At 36.7% G+C, this 18232-nt stretch overlaps 3 protein-coding genes across 3 annotated transcripts; all 3 read right to left on the bottom strand.

Moving 5' to 3' along the window:
- Positions 1–759: 759 nt before the first annotated feature.
- LOC101305882 (mitochondrial import inner membrane translocase subunit TIM14-1-like) lies at positions 760–3083 on the bottom strand. Its single transcript, XM_004307365.1, has 3 exons — positions 2997–3083; positions 1969–2150; positions 760–1260 (listed from the first exon to the last, which is right to left on the bottom strand). Exons 1-3 carry the CDS (start codon positions 2997–2999, stop codon positions 1104–1106), a joined length of 342 nt encoding a protein of 113 aa, XP_004307413.1. The 5' UTR covers positions 3000–3083; the 3' UTR covers positions 760–1103.
- An 826-nt stretch (positions 3084–3909) lies between these two features.
- LOC101305596 (protein IQ-DOMAIN 1-like) lies at positions 3910–7251 on the bottom strand. The gene is made up of 6 exons (XM_004307364.1): positions 6970–7251; positions 6503–6593; positions 5962–6414; positions 5205–5444; positions 4986–5105; positions 3910–4908 (listed from the first exon to the last, which is right to left on the bottom strand). Exons 2-6 carry the CDS (start codon positions 6575–6577, stop codon positions 4171–4173), a joined length of 1626 nt encoding a protein of 541 aa, XP_004307412.1. The 5' UTR covers positions 6578–6593; positions 6970–7251; the 3' UTR covers positions 3910–4170.
- A 7052-nt stretch (positions 7252–14303) lies between these two features.
- On the bottom strand, positions 14304–15185 carry LOC101301053. Its single transcript, XM_004308753.1, has 2 exons — positions 14706–15185; positions 14304–14627 (listed from the first exon to the last, which is right to left on the bottom strand). The coding sequence occupies exons 1-2, from the start codon at positions 15129–15131 to the stop codon at positions 14304–14306; spliced, it is 750 nt and encodes a 249-aa protein (XP_004308801.1). The 5' UTR covers positions 15132–15185.
- Positions 15186–18232: the final 3047 nt, after the last annotated feature.

Below are 18232 nucleotides of genomic sequence, written 5' to 3'. Positions count from 1 at the left end.
ATAGCAATGGCGGAAGTTTGAATCTACAAAGTTTAGTTTGTTTAAAAAAGTGATTATATCCGCAAATAGCAGTAGTTTTTTCTGTCACCAAATATTTCAATGTAATTTACTAACTCTTAAGGCTGATACTTATATCAATCTCAAATGGAAATATTGATCACTTGTTTTCTGAGTAGCATTTCTAGATTTTTCGTCTCATCTATGTAAGGGTTAATTTTGCTCTGGTTTCATATTTTTAATTATCTTTCAGTATGTTCATAGACTTTATATGATGTTCAAAGTAGTCATACTCATTGCCAGAATCTAAGACGTAATGTGATGAAAGACAATAGACTACGAAACAGCGTATAAATGCCTTGGCTTGATGTTCAGTATATATTGTTGAGAAATTTGTGCTGCAAAGGAGTCTACTAATGATTACAAATTTACAACTACATAAATTGCTTGTATCTAATGCCTTGGCTTGATAATCCATTCTGCTCACTGCATTTGCTCTCTGATTCTGAAAGTTTCTAGGTTTATCTGAAACTCGAGGTAGCTCCATGTAATCGGTAAAATTCAAAATTGATCACCTGTATATGAAAGCTAGTAAGGAAAAGATGCAAACAATCAGGTAAAGCAATCACAAAATGGCATCTGCAACAGTTTCTAATAAGACGAGAAATGTGTCATTACCCCGGAAATATTAGGATGGCATCCATATATTTTGAGTGATTTTCTTCTCCTTTGTGAAGTCAATTTGGGAGATGAAATATGTGAAAAGGGCAATATATCATTCATATTAAAACTAATAAGAAACACAATCTTTTTATTTCTGATATCAAGATGTTTTCAAACTGAAATGTAAGTACAAAAATGTCGTAACACAAACCGCCTTCTTTTAACCCTTTTGGGCCTCAATATCATACATTTCAATATAAAAATGTCCTATCTGGCTTTTAACAAAATTTGAACCTACAGCAGCACATTGACCAACGGAACGCTACTACTGGGGATCCATAACTTATGGGTGACCATTGCTTGTTTTATGTGAATGTTAATGAAGGGGTATTATTCTACCCGTTAAGCACACCTACTTGAAATCTGAGGGAAAATCAAACAGATCAAAATGCTGATCCACCGCCCTTTGTCTTCCTAAGCATCACATCTTTAGCCTCGTTGATTTTAGAAGCAAGGTAATGACTGCCACCTGCATCAGGATGATTTGCAACCATCACTCTTCGATGTGCTTCCTTAACCTTGTCTGGGGGCGCACTTTCCCTGTCAAACCATACACAAAAGCATTACACTGTTTTTCAGATACAGAATAAGAAGATGAACAGGTAAGACTTTTCTAGTACTAATTATGACTTTATTTTCTATTTGAGGCGTTTTTGGGTGCCTTTTTCCAGAGTTTGATATAGCAATGGGGGATGTAACTACAAGTCTTTAAGTTTTCAAATTTTAACCATCAATCTCTCTCTTCCCAACCGTTTCTATTCACTATTTCAGAGCCTGAAACTAAGAAAACCATACATCTCCTAGAACAATAAAGAAATAGCATGATTGACTTGAGGAAATATCTGAAAACTTTGATTCAGTTTGGTAGATAGCAGGAAAATGTATTCGAGATGTAGAATCTGTAAACAGAAGAACACAGTCACCAAAGAACAAAGAGAACGCATATATCTTCGAAAAACACCAAAAAGTAGTTCAATTTCTCGTGGTTCAGAGACTGAATATTATAAAGAATTCGTAACGATTAGAATGGATATCTACAAAGTACAAGCACATTTGACGCTAACAGATTCACATGGTTGACATTTGACTAAAGAAAAAGAAAACATTTTAGAAGCACCAATCTACAGAGATTATAAAGCCTTTGAGAATATTTCTCTGTCTCCTTGAGATAAATAGCAACGTCTATCCTAGGTATCCCTTTTGTTTTAATGTTCTTCTATCTGAACTAATCTATAATATCCTGCTTACCTGAGACCAAGAATCTGAGCTGCTTCCCTTCTAGTCATAGTCGGCTGAAAACCCCCTTCAAAAAATTTGCGCATTTGAGGAGGTTTAGGTGGTCGTGCCTTGAATGCTTGCCAAGCCTGGATACCATATCTACCAGCAAGAGCAGTGGCTGCTACTGCAAGACCAGCAAGAAATGGTGTAGCCTGAAGTGCATCTAAAAAGTTAATTAACTCTACTCAATTGCAATATGAATTCAAAGATCAACCAAAATCAGTTGACTTCCTTTTATATACCAAACGAACACCTCTCAACACAGGCACATTCCAATTTGCCTGATGACCATTTCCCCATGTCATTACAAGGAGGCGTTCTCAAAAGTTTACGAAAATTATTATAAACTTGAAGTTTTACAGTACAGGAGGACACCACCACAAGCCTAAAGAAGGCAGTAACCAAACAAGAGTTTCAAAGAGTAATCACAACGGAAAAGTAGACTCAAATGCATCAAAGGCCAACTCCAAACATATACCAGGGTATACCCTATCGTAGAATATAAGCATAGCTTGTCATCAGACCATTCAAAAGAATGCATCCGAAAACATGGACATTTAATATGATAATCCAAACTGTTATAATCAATAAGAGAACCTTATGAGGTGCTTCAATCATTTAAACTTATGGTTCAACTTTTGCTCTAAAACCCAATAAAGATGCACCTCCCAGATACATTCTGCAACAGTGCATTCAACCAAAAGAAACTCTCAAACCAAAACAACTCTATATTGCAAATTCAGGGCATCTAATAACAAACACAACAGGACGAAACATATCTAGCAGAAATCCCACTTTACCTTCAAACTAAACAAAGGGTTATGTTTGCTATTTCAATTTCTGAACCTAAATGATTCAAACAAACAAGACTGAAAATTTCAACAAGAACTTAAATAGAACATTTTGGGAGCCCTAGTACCAGAATCAAATTAAACTGGGTTTGGGAAGAAATGAAGCGTTATCAAACATAGGAAACAATGGGATGAGATTTTGCTTACCATTGTGTTGATTGTTTGGTATATGAGCTTAGAACTCGGGTTATCATAGACAGAGGTTTCTGGAAGCTTTGGGCGTTGGCAGAGTTGAGAGAGACTTGTGTTCTCCCGAACATGTTTTTAAGGTCTAGGTTAGTTCGTATGGAGGACCTCTCATATTCAGACACGTAACATATAATTGCCATCGTTTTTTTTTATTTCTTCGTATTTTATTTTTCTTATAAACTTCGGTAATTTTTGACATGTTATCATTTTTTTAAAGATGGCATTAGTGATGAAGTTCTAAATTCATTCCGTGGAGCGACCTCCTCCGCAAATTATCAATGTTTTACTTCATGATTTATGTTCGAGTTCAATATATATGATTGTAATTTTTTATTTATAATTGTTTGTTTTGTTGGATTTTTCGTTTCTATCAAATGTTACAATGTTGCACATAAATGATAGTCAACATATGTGATGTAAGAGTTCATACAGTAAAAAGTGTGACAAAGTGAGTTCGGACTAGAATAACGGAAATAGAGAGATTATTGATCCCCTCCCTATTTGATAATTAGACGTGAGCATTGACCAATCTGCCAAAGAAAGTAGAGCTCAGATTGAATGAGCAAATGAGAAAGTCTTGGGGTGTCGGGAAATGTAAGAGAAGTACCAAAAACAAAAACAAAAGATCAACACCACCTACAGACTGAATAATCTTCATAGTTTTTTTCATTAATATGGGGCCAAATACAAACGGTTCAAGAAACACCATTGAGTTCTTTATGCATCGGAAGAACCCAGATTACCTTAACAAACAGAACCACTGTAACCACAGGAACAGCAATCCACAAAGCCACAGAACCAAATGAGGATTCCAAAGAACCACATAAATCTGCACACAACTAAAGAACTCGCATTTCCGCTACCTTGAACCAACAGCACCCACAAATCCATTCTACATTATATGTAACAAGCCCTATAACAAGAGAAGGTGACAGAGAAGAAAAAAGATGTTGACATTGATGATGAAGACAACTGATCAAGTCAGTAAATTACTTTTACTTCCTGTCTTCCTCCAACACCACTAGCAAAGCCCATCCACCCATCTTTTATTCAATCTTCTTCACCTCAGCATCTACTATATAGCACATGCTTATTGTTATTTATATATGCACAGTACTAGCTGAACTGATCACTACCTGCTTCCCCAACCATTGCTAACTTTCTTATCTGTGCGAGCTGCAGCCTTAGGGGAGCTACTGCCAACCTTAGGAGGACCCGACTGCCTCCTTTGTCCAGCAGGGGAAGCAGGGTATGACAGCCTCTTCTTTACAGAACTCACTGATGGTGATGATCCCTTATCTGGTGTTGGTGTCTTATTATTTTCTAACCCTGATGAGCTCGGGCTTGCCAGCCGTGACCTTGGCTTTGTTGATCTTGTAGGTGTTGCGTATTTTTTTGAAGAAGGAACTGAAGGTGTGCTTGCAAGGCTATCATCATCTCTTATTGAGGAGCCTGCAATGCTATGCCTCCTGTTAAATCTTTCGGACTGCACACTGCAAGTACTTTTGGTGTCCTCATCCCCGCCCCAGCTGTTCTTCTTTGGGGTTCTCCATGATGAAGATCGTGTATTGGTAATAGCTGAAGGGGATTGTCGACTAGGAGGCCGGCTTGATCTTTGGCCAGTTGGGGAAGGAGGCTTGTTATCGCGGTGGACATCACGAAGAGCATAAGCTTTGGTGATTTCCGCAACTGACATTGATGCACGGCTTGCTGCACTCCTCAATGAGGCCCGGTCGTTGAAGTCTGATGTGCTTTGGCTCTCCCATGGTCTTGCAGCCATCCATCTCTCTAACCAACTCCAACCCCAGTGGGGATTGCTGGGGTCCATGAATGTAGGATGTTGAGATTTTGAAGAATTCTTCCACATTCTCTGTATATGCATTTCAGGATCAGTTTAAGTTGGATTCACTCTAAAGATATGTCAACAATAAGGAAAAAGTAAGCTACCTGATGAGAGAATGAATAGGCCAAGGCCCTTTCTCTTCTCTTAGCAGCTTCTTGTCTGTTCTGTAGCTTTGCCTCGACCTCCTCCTTAGATTGGGGGCTAAGGTTCCAGTTGTCTCCAATCTATTGCAAAGAGGTCATAATATTAGCAAAAATTGAAAGCCTGACCAAGATGCTTCCCTGTTGTTAATTAAATAACCATAATATCTTGTGGGAACTTACAGAAGCAACTCTTTGTTTCTCCATCTCTTTCAACTCTTTCTCTTGCTTCTGTTGAATCTGTCGCTGAAGCGCCTGATTCTCCTCAGACATTCTAATCCTCCTTGCACGAATCTCAGATTGTACACGAGCAACAGTCTGCATGCATTTTAAGGTGGTAGTCGCTTGGCGTTTAACTGATTGACCCTCTACCAATGATTTCAACCTCACTAATCCTCTCAAAGCCCGTAATGCCCTCCTTGCCTGAAAGAAACACAAATTGCAGCAAAACCCCAGTTAAAACCTACAGCTTAATTCCTTAATCCTCATGAACGAATATGAATTCGTCACTTACAACTTTCCTAGATCGAACAGAAAACCTTTTCTACATGCTGTCATCATTCAGTTCTAATACAGAAGTGGACCTTCATAAACTATCATTGTAGTTCAAAAATAAATGCAGGCAATGTCCAATCTCTCTAAAAGAAGTACCAATACCCAACATGCCCTGTCCAATTTAATGCAAAACTATCTAACCCTCTTATTTGAACCAACGCCAGCAATTCAACTGATTTCCAACAACCAGTTAGGACCATTGCATGATAGGCCCTATTTTCCAAACAATGAACTAATTACTCATAAGATATATTTCTCAAGAACAAGAACACAATGCACATGAACCCTTTTGCCTTTTAACCCCAGATTAAACATCTTATTGCAAATAAGTTAAGTAATGAAGTAACTAGAGAACTTCAAAGTAACATAGACAAAGTAACCATACCAAGTGCCCTCGGAATGCCGTCTGAATCTTGATGGCTGCTACCTCCTCCAAAGATTTCCCCGGGAAATGAGTCAGTCCAGTGAGACGAACAACCTCTGCAGCAGCCTGAGCAGCAGCAACGGCGGCCTCTGCAGCCATTGCTGTGGCAAGGGCGACAGAGTAAACACGCTCGCTCTGAGCATCCTCTGCCTCCAATAATTCGACATCTTCCTTTAGAGCAAGAGAGGTTCTCTGTGAATCCTCACCCTCATTTAACTTCTCTTTTATTGTAGGAAGTGTAGGAAGAGCTGGTGGAGGAGGAGGTGGCGCAATGGAAGTGGGAATCACAAATTCAGATTCTTCCTTGTATGAAATCACATGATCGTTCACCACATGATCTGCATTTTGCAAATGATCTGCATTTTCCCCATACTCCTTGTTCTTCGCAAACCATCTTTTCTTTGACTTAGATTTCTGGTGTAAAGGTACCAAACTATTGGATTAGAAACTCATATTTTCATTCAAAATCAGATCATGTAAGATCAATCTGAGCAATGCTAACCTGATCTTTCTTTTCCTTGGACTCAGGGTTGAGGGCTTTCTTCACTGCAGAAAACCAACTCCCTTTCCTCCCCATTTTCTAACAATGCATACTGAAAGCAACACATAAATTTGGCAAATTTCAGACCCACATAGGATTAAATATTAACACAAAAAGTAAGTTCAAATTCAACCACAAATGCAAGAGAACAATCAAACTCAATCCTTCAAAAGTCACAATCTTTGAAAAGAAAATCTCTATCTTAAGATGTTATTCTGCATTAACACAATCAATACAAAACTGAAGGATATCAAAACTGCCTACCCAACAAAGAAAGAATGGAACTTCCCAATCAAACATTATTGCAAACAGTTAAAGGTTCAAAACCCAGATACCAAAAACGCAAAACTTTCACAAAACCCACATCAAACATTCCATCTCTGAGCAAACCCCACTATAAATAGTCAAAAAATCAAACATTGTAATACCTCTGCTTTCAATTCCCAAATGTGCTCGAGTTTTGGGAACTCTTCCTCTTATCTCCCCGTGAAAAAAAAAACGAACCTATTATAATCTAAATGAGAAAATGAACACAGGGTTTATGTGAATAAATGAAGCAGAGGAATAAGATGAAGAAAGAAAGAGAGAGGGAGGGTGAGACCAGATCTTCTGATCTTGGCAAAGAAAGGTTCCAGAGTTGGAACAAACTTTAAACAGGTTTCATTGATCACATGTTTACGGACACTGTTGAGGATTTGGGGGGTTAAGGAGGAAGAGCGGCCTAGGACTACAGATTGTGATTTTCTATTTTGGAAACAAAACATAACACACACAATAGAACATGCGACAATACAACCACCTTGCTGTGCTTGTCTTTGCTGTTTTACTTTTTCAGAGTAGTACCCTATAACGGTGGTTGTGGTAGTTATTTTTAGGATCGATAATGATCTGCTGCGACCTAGACCACCTCAGGCATTGTGCTTCCTCCAAACGCGGCACGCCTCAGAAAGTTTTTAGTCTTGGTGGATAAAGAGAAGATTGGCTTTCTTTGTTATCAAGCAACCATATGGTATGACATAGTCTAATTGTAATAGAGTAGACAGACCATTTAGACTCAGCTATGTTTAGTAAATACAATAAACAGCATCGGTACTAAAGAACTTTTAGATCGTTTAGAGTGAAATGTAGAATTTAATGTACTAGTTTGTTTCGCTTGTTAGTTATGTACTTATGTATACAAAGAATCTACTAATTCAGGGAACTAACTTGCCGATTTCTACCGTATTTAAAGAACATTGAGTTAGAAACATAGACCGATTGTGTTTCAAGTGTAGGTAAAATTGAAATTGAACTTGTATTTGGGTTATATTGGAGCCAGTCTTATGGAACAAACGGTAAAACTTAAGTGGAGGTGGTTGCATCCATCATCCATGTCTAATGATCATTGCTATTGCTAAAAGATGTATGATAAATTGAACCAACCACAACTAACGTTCCAGTGGCATTAACTTAAAGAGTGAAACATGTAGAACTCACAAGTATGCATCTTTGTTAAAATACCAGTGGCTATATAATCACCCTTTCTCCGTTGTCAAAGAATCATACATCACTTTCGTTCCAAGTTTCATGCGTATGGTGTAAAAACTCAGCTCTTTGATTAGTCCAAAGTCCAGACTAACATTTTCAAAACTAGTTGAAGTTTGCAGATTAATATACTACTCACCCAAGATAACAAATCACAGTCTTAACACTTTCTCAACTCACATCTAGGATTAGTTTATATACACCAATTATATATATACAAGAAGGTCTACTTTCTGCAGAGGCTGCATATGAGGTGGTGGTGGCCGCTGTGTGGGTGAACCCTAGTTACCTGTCGTCGTGTTCTGCATATGTACATTTTTATCCGTTTGAGGCTGAGAGCAACAAGTGCTTGGAAGGACTCGATCAGAGGACCCAGAATATAATATCCCATCCCAGAAGCTAAACTACATAGCTGCAATTTCAACAACTCTACAGTCAGGAGGCCAAGCATAAGTGTCTGTGAGGCCACACTCGATGAGCGTGAGGACACAGTTTAAAGAGATGAGCATCATGTATTGGGTGGCAACATTGATGGAGGATCACATGCCCATTGCCTTACTTGCACGTGAAGTATATTCCGTTATATATCTTCATCTCCATGTAGAGAGGAACTAGCTAGCCTGTGGATCTGGATAGTATAATCCCCTGCATCCTATAGACATGTCCCATTGTGGCATGGGTTATGAACTTATGAGGAACACCTTAGTTAACAAGTTAGTAGGATGGATTGATGTGGAAAATATAGTTACTTACTGTTGATTATTCATAAATTTGTCATCTATATAGATATGGATCGATATACATGAATATATAACTATCCATTCTCATTTTAATTTATTGTCAACATGTAAAATCTTTGTATCATATATGTGCTCCAAAAGTATATACGGGAGCAAAGTCTTCTTGAAAAGAATATTATCACAATTTGACTTGTGCAAGATTGCACCTCTAGCTTGAATATGTTGCCTCAATTTGCCAAATGATATAGTTATTGATATGTTAGTTGTATGTAGGATTAGTTTATTTAGTTTTATATAAATAATTGAGGTGTAAGCAACTTAGCATTATCTTATATCTTAGATTAACTCTAAAAATATATATTGCTCCTTCATTATCAGAAAGATATTATCACTACTGAGCAATGACGGAACCAGCTGAGGACGAGTGGGGGCCCGTGCCCTCAGTAGAATATCAACAAGTGCCCACATAATGCATTTGTGCCCCCACAAGAACATACAATTCTCTCTCACCAGCTAAAAAAATGGTGAAACTCCATTGTTTTGTACCTGAAGAAAATATCCCAGCCTTTGCAGCCTGATGATTTTACTTTCTTAACCTATAGTCAGAGAACCTATGATGTTCTGGCATAACTATAGCCACATATTAAAGTAAAAAAGTATTTATTTTGACCACAATTAATCAACAAGTGTTTGGTAATTTTTTTTTTGCCCCCACACGAAAAATTTTCTCCCTCCGCCACTGAGGGCACGTTGAGTAATCCTCGCTCAGCTCAGGTGTTGTTCCAATCATACGAGAAATATTTCTTCTTCTTTATCGGAGCTTAACTAATTAACAACCATATTTGTCAACAATGCTTTGCTTATCCAACTACGGATCGATGTATACATATCGCTAGCCTAAAGAATACTGTCAACTAGTTTTTGGCTATAGCTTTAACGTTTGGTACTTGTGACAACATTAGACCTCCTAATTTTTAAAGACCGTCTTGTACTTATGTGGGGTGTCTTAAGTTGTACTAATATTATTAACTCATGTTTGGTGTCGCATGAGATTAGAGAGTAGTTTGCATGGTTTATGGTTTAGAATAATGGTGTTATCTAAGGATGACATATTTGAGTACTCATAATAACATCATCTAAGGAGGCCAAATGAAAATAATGTATTACATAAGCTCATTTATTTTAGTAACCAGTAACACTAAACACAGTACTAATTAAACTTGACCTCTTATTTAACACAGTCATATTTAGTCCCATGAAACAAACATGCACAAGTGACAAGTATTCCATGTGCAAACTCTCTTTTGAACAAATAAGACGCAGGACTAGTCGATAACTATATCATATAAATCAAGTGCCTCAGCCCTCGGACATATATAGGTTGATTTTTGTTTTGTTTTTGATGAGACAAAGGAAACTATACGAAAATATAAAGCTCGTTTAGGTTGTACTTCATATTTCTTTTTCTTTTTTTTCCCTTTTAAGCGCACGTATTCCTTAATTGTAAATTGTATCCACTACATCGATTGACATGCATCAGCTCTATGCTAGCTAGGTTGTTTAATTTACTCTCAAGGCAGATAATTATATATACATTACATAAGTCTATTTAAAAACCAAAATTCGGTTTTCTTGCTTTTAAACTAGCTTTGATTAAAAACGACTTATATTAAGGTACTTTAGTTAACATAATAAGGTTCATCTGAAGAAAGTTAGTGACGTTGATGAGTGAGAGAATGTGTACTTTGGTTAATAACAAATATATAGGTGTCCTGATCAAATCGGTTGTGTCATAAAATATTAATACTACGATTTATAACCAACACTAAGGACTAACTTTCACCATTGTTTTTGTACCTAGCTAACCTTGGCCCAGCCATGAGAAACAACAAATAAGCCACTAAGACTAAGGACTAACTTTCACCATCTGTTTTTTATTTCTGCTTACTATGTGGCTCCCTAGCTAATTTTGGCCCAGCCATGAAAAACAAAAAGCTTTGCTACATTATCATTGTTATTGGCAAGGACGACATAACCGAAAACACGGCCTATGGATTTTATTTTACCCCAAACAATCAAGTTCTAGTTGATTAATTTGTGTTTTGCAATTTTTTAATTTCCTCCAATACTTCATTAATCTAAGGGTTAGCTAAACTTGTATTTGGAATCACGCATGAAAATTTTGAACTCTATGTGCGTTTATAAACATTTAACTCTGTAAAAATAGTGAAATATATAGCATACAATCATAATGTAAAATACATGTGATTATCACTCTAGGTCATAAGTTTTTGCCTATAATTCAATCTCATTCGATATCACATGTTACTCTTCAATCCTAATGTTACAAATTACGTGTGTTCAATGTGTTACCTCCATTTTTTATACTCATCAAATTAACCATCACATATGATTCACTGTCCTTCAATTATCATTTACGTACATATTACAGCCTATATCAAACTTTCTAACCACATTTTGAACCTAGCTATGAATTACTTCAATCTGTCAAATACTGTACCCAATAACTTATGAAAATATACATATATAAGTAATATTTCTTAATGGACCTACAAAAATCATAAGAAAACCAGAAAAGGATTCAGGAGATCACTAAGCAGTCTAGCCATATATTAGGTGTGTTATTTAGAAGTTCATTTGTCTTTGCAAGAACTCCCTTAAGTCCTTTTAAGGATCTGTAGTGAAGACCGCAGCTCCAAAAGCTCGAAGCACAATTTTTCTTTAATTTCAAGACTCATTACTGATGGGATGCTTCTCTTAAGCTTGTAACCCTTTGAGGCTGCAATAAAGGCCAATCCAATGCCAGTGTTGCCACCTGTGTAGGGTTTCAATAAGAACAGTCTTGAATTCGGAAAAACATCATTGGATTCATAATATGTAGAAGTTTCTGGCACTGATCTTGTGCTTTATGTTTTTAGTAGGTAGATTATCGCAGCAATTAATGTTTTTGCTCGTCTCTATGCCTTCAACTGTCTTTTCGTTTGCATCATAGCCTGAATATCGTTTTGAAAGTCGTAGTATTTTTTTTTCTTTTATCATCTTATACCTCATTTCTCGGTAACTCACAGTACGGTACGATACTAGAGCAATTGAAATAAAATTAGGAAGAGCAGCAAAGGGCAACAGTTAACCACGTGACAACCCAATGAAAACAGATCGGAAATGTTCATGTTGTAACATCTTATAATCGTGGGTATGAGATGAAAGACCTTGGAGGACTCAAAGACAGGTCTTGCCCAAATTGACAATATAGTCAATCATGTTTTCTAAAACGGCACAGACAATTCTGTGGCCTCATTCGGGCTCCTTGATTTAGCATGGTAACATCTTCCACGGGCAGCAGGTTGGCTCCCAAGACCTCTACCATGTCATGGTGGCTATGAAGAACCACCCATGCACACAGAGGAGAGCACCTAATCTACAGCTGCACACGTTTGACCGGGGCACAGGGATTCAAGGTAGATGGATATACACACATTTTCTCTTGTCACATATAAGTAATTGAAGGTGTTGTGATGTGTATATAGAAAAGGCAAACATATGTCTCGCTGTGGACATATGTCTGGCTGTGGTGGAGGTGTAAACCTTTGGAAATAGTGGCTTGTTTATTTAAAATTGTTTAGTTTCCTCCAATATATCAAATGTAACATGGATTTGATGATATGAAACTACAAACGAAATATTTTCAATTGCATACATCTTTGCATGCAATTTCTTAGAATTCCCTTTATATATTCACTCAATGAAAATCATGCAATTTATTTATTTCTAAATTAACTGGAGGATATATACATGTGAAACTGTTAGGTATATTTGGCTCATAAGATTTATGCCTCTATTTGTCACTTTCGCTATTATAGACAGAACAGATGGAATACGTTCCCTGATGTAGTGATGTTGTCATGCATTGGCCAAAGTGAATAATCATATATAGCTACTTTGTAATAACTAGATATCGATCGGTCTAGCACTTTGCAGTCTTACACTAACTGACCAGATAGACATGCATAAGCTGTTTTCATATTTGTTCGTGATCGATTTGCTCAGGATAATAGAGAGCTTGACATGTTTTATAAACTCATATCATCGAGCATTGAGTCTCTTCTACTCTTTTAGTTTCTCCCAAGCAAGGGAAAAATTATGAAAACAAAAATACATGCAAGTACGTGCTTCACAATAACAATCGATCTCAGGCTGTAAATAATGGTGAACATTCATAGAAAAGAAAAGGGTATCTATAGCCATGCATGGTACATGGAAGAGAAACAAATTAGAAAACAAAGTGGCTAGAAAAATTTTTGAAAATGTCGAGTGCTAAGTCATAAGGACCAATCTATGTCCCATTTATATGAACCTCGTTGAGCCAATATTTGATCCTATTCGTATTAACTATTGTTTTGATGCACTGATCAGTTATCACAATAGTTCAAGGAATCACATCAGTTTGTGTATTCCATGATCAAATAGTACATGCATGATATATGCAATTTCATGGTTTGTTGACTTCAAATTTTTATGCAAAGTTTCATGGTTGACTCGAGTCTATTATATATATCTCAACTCATTTTTGAGGCCTACCTCACTTATTTATAGTCATGCATGATTTATAGAAAGGAAAGTGCAATGGACTAGAAGGCCGGCCGGCCATTTGCCATTGGTAGAGTTAGTGAAGGAACCTACTATTAATTTGCCGACATGGATGCCACTAACTAGCAAGTAGTATTACCCTGTGCAGTATTCTAATAAGCACACAAAACGTGTTGTCTATAAATCTTTCAAAACGTTTGATTAATGGGATTAACCTTTTGTTTTATAAATGTAATTGTTTGGTGCAAGATCCATGGATCATGCTGCATGTGGCCTAGCAAATCAGTTATCACATTACTTATTTGGGTGTTTTGTGCATAACATGTAAATTGCTACCACAACGCGTATATTTTGTTACTCTAATGTATCTCATGTGAAAGTTTTGCATTCGACATATATATTCTTAACTGTATATATTGACTCATGAGTGTGAAAGTTTTGATCGGACAAGCATTCCAACTTCACATAATGGATCAAGTTGTAGAGTTCACAGCAATATTTGGACGATTGGTTTCTCATTTCTAGTCAGATGCATCGATGACTTTCAAGAGTTTGATCTAATAACATGTCTTCCTAGCTTTATAAATAAAAGAGAACAAATCTATCTCGTTTTGACTATTAATTGCAAGTAGTAGGATAGTCATGAAGACTACGAGATTAGGCTAGCTATAATGATGTGAGGGTATCATTCTTATCTCCTACATTATTCCAATCAATTTACGCACAACTCTAGCTAATTGATTTGATCATATACTCGATCAATTGTCACCATTGATGCATGACATGAAGATAATGTTGTGATCACATGATATTCATTCTCTCCGGAAGAACATTACATAATAATATAGAAAAATGTCATTTACATTACATTACATAATATATCATTCTAGCTAAAGGAAGCTGCTTTTCACGACTGCGTTTGGATGCTGACTACGACAACCAATAGCTCTCAATAACCCCCACAACCCCTTAGCTCTATTACTACTGTCGCTAATTTCTTTGTTTCCCTTCCCCATTAATTCATCACTTGCTTCACTATTAGCCCCAAACATGGTCGACGGGCTCCTCCTGCTTTGCCTACTCTTAATGTCTCTCAGCTCCATCTCTGTGGGAAACCTCGCCATTCCAAACATGAACAAATACCACTTCGATTTTGATCGATTACTCGAAAGAATCGACACCTTCCCTAGTGGAACATCACACCTTCTGTGACTCTTTGATGCAGGAAACGAAATCGTATTAGTGGCACTAGCACTTCTAGCTTCTTTACATTGACTAGGTCTAGTGACTACCTTGTGTTTCGATCCCCTTAACCTTCTCCACCGGAAAAGACTCCATTTCTTTGTGGAACTGTTGAGATTTTTGTTGCCGGGTTCTTGATTCTTCTGAGTTTTCTTCTCTGCTGCAGCAACATATGGAGCTTCTTTGTTGTAGGGAATGAGCTTCCCACAGAAAATGATGTCTTTGTTTCCAGTTGAGTACGTTGAAGCTGTAAACTCTTCGCTGAAGAACTCAAAGAAGTTGTCTTCATCTCGATCAAAGGAGGAGCTCTGGTAATCTTTGGAGAAGTCGTTCCAATTAGCTGAGTCACTGTACGTAGGAAGATCACAAAGAGAGAGTGTTTCTTCTGCTTCATATGGATCATCTTGTTGATTCTGTAACTGGTGATGATCTGGGTTTTCTTCTGAGGCAAGGTACGAGTCTAACTGGGCAACCATTTCGGGAATGGAAGGAAAGCAAAGACAGAAAGCTAGATGGAGTTGTTGTTTGGGTTTGGTGAGGAGAGAGGTGCCAAGTAGTTGGATTATATATCTTTGGATATGGAGGTGGGAGGATAGCGATGGCTTCTAGATGAAAGGGCAGAAAGGCACTAATAAAGAAGGAAAAATTTACAATGAGAGGTGACAGGAAGTGATTTATTATAGAAGTCGAGCTTCTAGAATAGCAGGCAGAGACATCGGGAAAGTTGAGAGGTGGGTTCTGGCTTTGTAGTTTTGTTTGGAAAATTAAGAAATAGGTGGAAGTTGTGGGATGGGACTTGGAGATGGTCTTCTAGATGGGTTCAATGAGTTTCGAGCCGATCGGGTGGTTTTCTTGGATGTTTGTGTTTGGTTCCTTGTTAGGGCTGCTATTCTTGTCATGATTTGATTTTGGGTCAAACGTAGAGGAAAGGAGGCCATTTAGCACATTTGATGTGATTTTGTTTTTCAGCATCACATGTGTTAACATGGAGCTAAAATATGGGGGGTTTGTGGTGCATAGGTGAGAGGTCCTACGTAGATCGATGTGTGACACTCATCTGAGATATTTTCCTTTTAAATGGTGAGGAAGATTTTAAGTAACTTTTCTACGCACCGAAATATTTCTTAAACAAAGGTATCTCTATCTATTAAAAAACAAAACAAAGGTATCTAGAGCTTATAGCTCAATATCATGGAGAACAAATGCATTTTGGTTTGAAAGATCTATATACATTATTTAGTTTTTCTTTTATAAAATCTATAAATGACATATTACTCATATAAGTATCTTGTGACATATGGCGAATACCAATTTGAAAAAATATATATAAAACACTGAAACATACTCCGGGTATATATTTATGGGTGTAAAAAAGTTTACTTTTTATTGGATCCCAGTGTTAAAAACTCATTTCTTTCGAAAACATATATATTTCACTTAGCCTTTGTGTTAAAACATCAATGTTGTGAACATTTTCTCTTATTGCGCTAATTGGGTTGAATTCTCTAAATTCTCTAAATTTCAGTTCATCATTGGCAGATTTTCAGCAAGATTTAGGTCACGGACCTAGAATATGTATCCTTCAACAATAGTTGCATACTCCATCCATTCAGAATATATAACACATCACATTACTAGGATCGATCATAGAAACGTGTCTACGAAGAAAAAAGAGAACACACTAATTGTGAAGACTAATTGTGAAAGAGTTCCAGAAGATATGCCTGCAATGTGAATGAATACTCAAGAGACGTGTTCCTCAAGAGAGCAAAAATTCCACTATTACATTCAACTCTTAAAGTCCAAATAAAGTGTATCAAAAAAAAAGTCCAAATAGGGTCGCGATATCTCTTTTGTTTGGTTTGGCCCCTTTTCTAGTTCTCTATGCATGGAAGCTGGAAAAGATTGCCTGCTATCAAATCAGGAAAGAGACGGACTAGTCAATTCAGGCTTATGAATCAAAGGTGCTTGAAGAATATTACCCGTTGAGCAAAGTCTCTATAATTATAGTTCAACCTTTTTACCAGTTATTTTGTTGGGTTAATTACTAGCTTGTTTACTGGTTTCCAGTTCTAACTAAAGACTTGATAGTTGATACTTCTTGATTCCGTGCTCTTAACTCTTGAAGATCTTGTTTGCTGGTAGTCCAGTCGAAAAAAAATTAAGTTTTCAACCCATGCCAGTTGCTTTCATAAGCTCGATCAGTCTAACAATGGCTAGACGGCTACATGTACGACTGGACAAACTTATATGTGTGGCCTGCAGGTTTTGATTCTATAGATATATGCCTGTTCTCTTGGGTAAGCAGCACGGTTTGAAGTTGAAATTCATCTAAGAACGATTCTAGCATATTGGATCATTGCAGAGGGAGTGCAAGCAATTACTGCCCTCAATTTTCTACATGTTACTGAAATTTACCAATTATATTTCTAGCTGCAGACCATGCGTATATATATATAGTGTAGATCAAAGTTTCATTTAATTTGGATGTCATTTGAGTACCGAATTAGATTTAGTAAATTAACAAAACAAAATCTGTCAAGAATGAACCGTTCATGTAATTAAATCGCGATTACGGAAACTCAAATGATTCCAAATTGGATGAAACTTTATAAGAATGATCAATGATTTACACTTTATGTTATAGACACTGAACAATGAAGATGTGAAAATGTGACATAAAAGTGAGTTAAATAAAACGTTCGTGTAAACCGTGATTACGGAAGCTTAAATGATTTCCAAATTTGATGAAACTTTATACGAATGATCTATACTTTATGTTCTAGACACTGAACAGTGGAGATGTGAAAATGTAACCTAAAAGTGAGTTAAATAAAGAGTCTCGTTCTTATTTCAAAACGGTGTTCCGCTCTGGATATAAACTATATATATCTACGTGATGGATCACAAATTCAAGATTAAGCTAGTACAGGTCTGCTTGATGATCTTCTATCCTAATGGATCATAAGTTATATAATATATATCATGTTACTATATACATGCATGAAAAAATCTGAAGTGCGTGACAAGTAGTAGCTTAGACGGTTAGACTCATTAAGTAGCTGAGCTTCTTTAATTTAATTTTCCTGTTCGGTGATGAAGATAGCTAGCTACGTAAACTAGCCGGCCACTACTTCGATTCTTTTTCTCCTTTTGACGGGAAATAAGGGGAAATTATTAGTGTGTGTATATATATATATATATATATTAATATATGATGTCTTCTAGATGAAAGTACTGCTGGAAGCTAATCAATTATGAAATATTTTGTAGAAGAAAAGTAATCGTCTGGATTTGTTGGTGACATGTATGTTTTTTGTTGTTAACCATGACTGGGCATGCGTTTAGATTCTTATTAGTCTGAAAGCTCACAACATATATGATCGATAGTGATTAAGTAACCCATTATCACCAAAAATCCTTCAAATAATATATAAGAGAAATTAAAGAAAAGATAATTAAGTAGTGATTGAGGTCCTAACCCTCGTATTACAGCCCTATACTAATACGAAAAATGTTTTTGTTCTAACTAAAAGGCAACGCTGTTTCGATGCTTACTACTACTGCTACACCCGAG

The sequence above is a fragment of the Fragaria vesca genome, linkage group LG7 (genome assembly GCF_000184155.1).
Source record: "Fragaria vesca subsp. vesca linkage group LG7, FraVesHawaii_1.0, whole genome shotgun sequence".
Taxonomy (NCBI): domain Eukaryota; kingdom Viridiplantae; phylum Streptophyta; class Magnoliopsida; order Rosales; family Rosaceae; genus Fragaria; species Fragaria vesca.
The sequence above is the reverse complement of the archived record's forward strand: the minus strand, read 5'-3'. Positions and strand labels throughout refer to the sequence as shown.